Raw genomic sequence first — 7,216 nt, forward strand, 5'->3', positions numbered from 1 at the left:
TACATTTCACACTTAGGCATATTATAGGTTGTCTTTTTCGTTTGAGGTGTTTTGTTGAACACTATGTAATTCCACTAAGAATTTCTTGAGTTTCTTGGTTTTTTTTTACTTTTTTGTTTTTTTTATATTTATTTTGTAAACTGTGAAAAATAGTTAGATTTAAAAAAACAAATTTTTGTTATTATCAAACTTTCATTTTGTTAACATTGACTATAGTGAAAAAAATAACACCTACACTCCTCTATATGTGCAATATATAGATTGTCCTTTGGGTACATCCAAACTCAACATATCATGATGGGTCATAGCCTGCTTTTAAATGGAGCCTATGGAAACTAACAGATGAAAGTTTAGTATTGTTTAAGGTCTTCAAATCAGCGTATTGTTAGGTGGAAATGAGGCCGTGGGTGGTTAGAGCTGAGAGTAGGAGATTGACTTTTTGAAAACTAATTTTGAACTGTCTTCCTTCTGTTGTGTTGTCTATGAAATTGGGCCAGAAACCTCCATATCAGTTGGAAAGTGGTTTATGAGTTGCTAGTGTTTTTGAAAACATGTGTAGGGAGTTCGGGCAGAATCTCTTTTCATCCCATGGAACAATTAGCTATCTGGGGACTCATTCATGCTGTCTGCCCACGTATAAAGGTATAGAGCAGTTGAGGTTGAATCTCCTGAAGGTATAACTGGTGTCCAGGGTCCAATTACAATTATGTATCTAATTTACCCAGATGTTAAGAGGAAGAGGAGCTGTTCCAACACCTTGGGATTGCAAGGTAATTATTTCTGAGCCTCTGCAGCCGTTATGTCACAATCTTGTTTTTTTTAGAAACGTCAGACTTTGTTATTTCCAACTAGGAGAACCACGTTTTCAAGTTTATTAAATATTTTTAAAAATGGAAAAGTAAAACAGACTCCTGTGTCTTTCCAAATTGTTTCCTCTGTTGGTAGATTTTGTGTGTTGTGTGTTTGGTGCTTATGTTTAAACCAGAGCTTAAACGTTGCCTTAAACGTTAAGCTTAAACGTTTCGTGGTCTTTCATGATTTCTGTGAATATCCCACTTATTGCAGACTCCTAAAGTACTCTATCTCCTGGGTACCAGAATATTTGTCAGCACCAGGTGCTAGTATATTTGTTTGGTTTCAAGTCTGACTCACAGTGATCCCTCTAACCCACTGAGCCCTCCACAGCACTGTTTAATTATCTGATTTGCTGATTCACTATTTCTGAGTAGCAAGAAATCCTCTGATTTTGTTATGCTTTGCCTAAGAGTATCAGACTTGAGAGTCTCTTTCAGTGTCGCACCTTGAGAAGCCCCTTAAAAAATTAACCTATAAATCAATCAATTTTTAGTCCTGTTTCCCTTCTAGTGCTATTACATCACTACCTCTTTCTGATCAGTGCTTATTTCACAACTTAGTAGTTTTGTTTTACTTATTATAGATTTACAAGCATGCCATACACCATTTAACTCCTGTGGTATTTACATTAAATTCTTTAACAGTCATTAGTTAACCTAAGGGACTATTTTTTTTTACAAATTCAGATTTATTTGTACAAACTTTAACTTCTAAATTCTACTGTATTATTACACATTCAAATATTGCAAACTTAGAGTTTGCTGACAAATGTTCCAAGAAATTCAACCAAATATGCCTTTTTGAACTGAAAAATATGTTTTACAGTGCAATCTGACACTTGACAATTTGGGATGTACAAGAGAGTGGATTTAATGAGATGAAACAAAGCAGAATTACAAGTGAAAGTACACTTGTTGGAAAATTCTTCAAGACAGCTTGTGTTGAAAACAACCAAAATGGCAGACATTATTTTCTAATGGTTGATGCTACGTTCACTTGATATCTGTAACTGAGGAGTGCTGAGTTCGCTTGACTGTATGCCACTGGCCACCCTCAGCAGGCAGCTGATGACCATGTCCTTGGCCTTCGCAGCCTCCATGTTTTGTTCCCGGGAGATCTGCTGGGTTATCTGGTCTACGCTGGTGAGAATGAGCTCTGAGGCAAGGATGGTAGTGGGAGAATTGCTGGTGAGCATGCTGTCCACCATGTACTGTTTATAGAGGTCCATGATCTTCTGCTCTAGGTATTCATTGAGCATGGCATTGGAAAGAGGACGGGAGTGGTGGAGAAAACTCTTCTCCTTCACACTTTCAACTCTCCAGCAGGAGGAGTCAGCCTTGATGGGCTTTCGGACGTACTCCAGCGAGGGTCTGGGGGTCTCCATAGCAGGAGGAATCTCACAAGACTGAAGAAAGGGGCCTTCTGCAAACTCCACACTACTGTCTAGCGTGAAGCTGACAGTGCTGGAACTGAGGGGCATTACCTGGTCGCCTGCGATTTGCAAGTCATTGTAATCTTTGCAGATGCTCTTGCAGGATGAAGGAACCAGGTAGGTTTCTTTGCTGGACATCACTTGTCGTGGGATATGAACCACAGGTGATATCTGCCTACCGCACTGCTGGACCTCACTCTTCTTGGACTGGCTTTTGTTCCGAGATGACTCCTTTTTAATGAAGCGTCCCATGCTCTTGCTCTTACTGGGTTTGTTTGGAAGCTCAGTCTCTGGGGAATTTGATGTAAGGTTGATGACTGATGTAACGCTAGAAAGCGCATAATTTTCCACTTCCTCGAATTTACTAGGCGTCTGGTTATCCCTGTCACCATCATTGCCATAGGGAATGGCCCAGAGAAAACTCTCACATAACATCCCTGCAAGACGGAAAAACAAGCAAAGAGTAAGACTATGCACAGCGTTAGTGTAACATTTTTAATATGAACGTGCAATGGGAGCACCATGTACAAGCTGCAGAGAAAAGTGGAAAATAAATACAAATAAAAACAAGATGTGCTTCAGGCAGAAATAAGCAACAATTATAATATTACATTCAACAATGACTCATTTTTAACTTTTAAATCCAAAGTTTATTCTTTGCTACACCTGTATGTTGTGAATCCTCTATTCTCAATTTGTATCAGAAGATTACATACAAGACAAAATCACAAATGCTAAAAAATATCAACAGGATACCTCATAAGCCCAAATGCAATTAATGTTGTTACTTATCTAACTGAACTAAAACCAAATGTGTTCTTTGTCAAAGAAAAAATGATAAATATGTGTTTTACATTTAAAGAAACATTTATTGCTCTTTATCTTGTAAGGTTGAGTCTAATAAGTAGTATTAGTCAACTTGCAAAAGCAATGAGCTGTGTGGATATGATTTAACCTCAAGTGTAATACACGTTTAATACAAGTTATGTCATACTTAAAAGCTTTGGAAGTGTTTTTCCCAGTTTACAAATGTAAATTCTAGTATATTCTTGCAGGGAGAAAATATTATGGTATACAAAGAAGAAACTGAAGATTTAAACTTTTCTATTTTTGTCTTCTAACCAAAGCTAGCTTTTATAGTCCAATGATTTAGAAAATTGGAATTTTACAGAAGAAAATGCTTTGAACATGTTCCTATATTTTTTTGGTACCATTCCACAGATTTAAAGTCTTGAGTATCTGACATAAAAGAAGCTTTCAAATCACCTGCATATTGACACTACTCAATTAAACTATTAAGCCATTTCAGATTTTTTATTAAGATCAAACACTAATTACTTAAGCAAACCTAGGGATATCTAGTCTTTTCAATTTTTTTCCTACCTTTATTTACTCTATCATCTTCTTTTCTTTCAAAGTGAGTTTCTTTCAAATTTAATAATGATTTCTATAAGTGCATATTAAAAATAAAATCGATAAAAGTAGTCAATTAGAGCTACTTATTACTAGATTTCTCACCTGAAATGTCAAGCTCAATAATGATCCAAGATGCAATATCTTCAGGTTCGCGTTATTGAAAAATGAGCTTCTGAATCTCTGGCTGGTTGGAATTGAGCACTGTACTATGTCAGGTGTGAGTTCTGTCTTCAAACATCTGTGCCAGTACTCAAAGGAAGAGAAGAACTCTGCTGTTGAGAAATACCAGTGGTCTAACTGTTTACAGAGTGAAACAAAACTGAAAAAACCACAAAACAATCCTTCCTCATCTTTTAGCTAAAGCACCAGTTGAACATTCAATTAATCATTTATTATTCTAGAGAAATAGGAAACATCTTAGGGTTGTGCGCAATGTTACAGTTTCAGTGCTATTTTAAACACAAACCCAGGCTGGAAATAACCTTCTGTAACATTTATTTTATAATCTTTTATAATGTTTATAAATTTATAATAAATCTTTGAAGACAGACTTAAACCTTAAACAACAGTGATATCTTGATATAAATGAGTCAGGCGATTTAAAATATGTTCGAGATAATAATTAATCCAAACAGCTGTTATCTCACTTATTTTCAGATAACAGCATTTAGTTTGGGACCACAAGACTGACAGAAATGGACTAAAGCAATCAAGAAACAGCTTTATGGGTTTCTGAGAGAAATAAATTCTTCATAATAAGACAAGCAAGGTACAGCCTGCTTTATTAACTCACAAAACATTAAAGAAAATGATGTAATCTAACTCTTAACAGCTAAGAATAGTTGTTTAGTATATAATATACATATATTCATATAATATATTTAGTATATAATAGTAAATTATATTTATATAGGTCTATGGTATTTTGATCACAACCCATAATAAAATCTTAAGAGTAACGTTAATTTAAAGTTAGTTACTCCTTTATATTGTACAGATCCACAATGCTGTTTCACTTCTGTTTGTCGAGTCAAGGAAGTGTTTTAGGTTTTATTTCTGTGTAGTTTCTCTTAGTTTGCCACATTCAAATGACACAAATGAAACAAATGTTAGTTCAAGATAATCTAAACTGTATCTTGCATTACTGTATATTTGCAGTGAAGACACTTTGGTTATTTTTGGTGCTCTAAGAGCAAAGAAACTGAAATGACAACAGCCATTTTATACAGCATACATTGGATAAAACCCCTTATTAAATCTTTTGGAATTATTGATATGCAAGCCCATGATTAATGATCATCAAAGAATGGAATTGGAAAAAAACAGAACAGAAAGGCAGATGTCTTGGTTTTTTTTGTGAATATAGAATTATGTATGCACACCTTTACCACTATTTTTACATTTTCACACACTAAACAACATATTTAAAATAAAAGAAACACTGATAACGTCCATGTCATAAAAACAATGTAGGTTGCGATCCCAAGGAAAGTGTGTATTTATTTTTTTTGCTACATCAACAACTCGTATAATAAATAATACAGCCAGGCTCTGCTGCAAGATGGATATCTGAATGCAATTAGTTTTCTTACTTTGTGATTGCGTAGTTTGGCCACTCCAAATAAGTATTGATTTTAAAAATCCTTGAGCGAAAATCCCCTCTGAAGTGAATTTACTTTTGTTTTCTGAAATAGAAAACAGTCAGTCAATAGTAGTTCAAGTAGGCAGCTGCATCAGCATGTGTAGGCTGCAAAGGAACAAGTATAGGTTTATTCCATGCTGAAAAGAGAAGAAAAGAAACACAACATTTCAGCTGTAGAGCCTTCTTCAGGGGTGGAGTCCGTCAGTCAATATACTGTAAATAAAACAACAAAACAGGTAGAGATTTTAGGTAGCAGTTAATATTATATACAAATATCACTACATAGCTAAACACTACAGAGAAAGTTTGAATTTTTGTCAAGGCCTAGAGATAGGGTCACTACTTCCATAAAACATAGACATTCAATTATATTAGGATCACAATTTACAGCTTTTACATAAACATCTTATTTTGTCTATAACGTCGCTTTTCAGTGTTGGCTACCTCTGAAATTATAAAAAGTTTTACTATAGGTTAAATCTATGCAGGACTATAGTTTGGATTACAAATATCATGTTTTCTATGATATGAAAGGTGTATGTCTACAGTTTTCCTGATCATCCTTTCATTTTAGTGCCTGGTTGTCTTTTGGTTTATAGTATCATTTAAAATAGAGTGAGATTTATGTCTGGCAAGAGTCTGTGCTAATCCCATGCAGTCTAAATGTTAACTTGTACCTTTTATTTATGTAGTTTGAGTTCTATTTTAGACATTATATGACATTTCAGTGTGGGCCATGGTAAGGGTTAAAATGGGACTGGTTTACATAAAAGTTTATGGCAGAAAAAAGCTTTGAGCTAGATGATCAATATGTAATGTGGACAGTCAATAACATTAAAATTATATTTTAATAGCTTTCCCAAATGTGGAACTACCTTAAGCTTCAGTTTTTTTGTGTTGTGAAGCTGTGGTTTGGAGTGAAGCAGAATGTGGTATGGACTGACATTTCTGCTTGGTAAACGTTTGCTAAAACTACAATATTAGTTTTACATTTTAACAGTTTAACATACTTTACGCTAGTTGTAGTAGTTGTGTAGTCGTGGACTAAACATTAGCAAAAACATTGTGAACAGTAACATTCATTTTCAGAAGTAGAAAGAAGCAAAAAATAGCACTGCAAGAGATAAAGTTATGAACTCAACTAATCTGGAAATATACAGTTAGTCCTCACATTTGAGCATTGGGCTCCAGGAACCACATGTATGTAGTTTAATTTCAAGTGAATACTCCTTACATAAAAGAATTTAGAACAATTTTTGGTTTTGTTTGTGTAGACAAATCCGGCAGAATAAAGGCAGACTATATACATGCTTTAAAGTATTGATGAGCAACAGAAACCTCTTGATTTTGACTTCAGCTCTCTTGTGACCCTGGATTGGATAAAGCGGTTTGAAAATGGATGAATGATTGGAAAGCCATTTGTCAGCAAACAATTCCTTTCCTAGGAATGAAAAGCAGTGAATGAAATGGAATCTCACAAAAACTTGCCTGTGGTCTGAGAAGTGTATCCCTTGAAGTATGCCTTTCAGGCCAAACCATACTGCAAGTCAGCACCAAATTGTTTATGTAATTAAAAACTAAATAGCAAATAAATCAGATTTTAAAACTGGGTAACATATCCCTGAAAATCTATAGATACTGGAACAAACACTTCCTGATTCAGCAATGGTAGTTTATAGCAAAGGTTTACAAATTCTGAAGTACAGAAATAACACAGAACAGACTGAAGGTAACATGAAGATTCCTCTGAAAAATTATCCCACAAAGAAAGTGTCCCTGCAGTTGGACCCACTCTTAATTACAAGAAAGGATTAAATACACATTAAAACTCACAATGGACATCAAAGTGTATGCAAGAGATTTAACTGCAG

At 34.8% G+C, this 7,216-nt stretch overlaps 1 protein-coding gene across 1 annotated transcript; it reads right to left on the bottom strand.

Annotated features, from left to right (window-relative positions):
- Positions 1 to 834: 834 nt before the first annotated feature.
- Positions 835 to 5,341, bottom strand: LOC148835755 (TLR adapter interacting with SLC15A4 on the lysosome). The gene is made up of 3 exons (XM_088913623.1): positions 5,296 to 5,341; positions 3,806 to 3,941; positions 835 to 2,724 (listed from the first exon to the last, which is right to left on the bottom strand). The coding sequence occupies exon 3, from the start codon at positions 2,720 to 2,722 to the stop codon at positions 1,829 to 1,831; it is 894 nt and encodes a 297-aa protein (XP_088769749.1). The 5' UTR covers positions 2,723 to 2,724; positions 3,806 to 3,941; positions 5,296 to 5,341; the 3' UTR covers positions 835 to 1,828.
- Positions 5,342 to 7,216: the final 1,875 nt, after the last annotated feature.

Source organism: Atractosteus spatula, chromosome 4 (assembly GCF_055471065.1).
Source record: "Atractosteus spatula isolate fAtrSpa1 chromosome 4, fAtrSpa1.hap1, whole genome shotgun sequence".
Classification (NCBI taxonomy): Eukaryota; Metazoa; Chordata; class Actinopteri; order Semionotiformes; family Lepisosteidae; genus Atractosteus; species Atractosteus spatula.

Excerpts from the sequence above, each read along its gene's own strand:
- LOC148835755 (XM_088913623.1), bottom strand. The coding sequence starts at position 2,722 with ATGTTATGTGAGAGTTTTCTCTGGGCCATTCCCTATGGCAATGATGGT.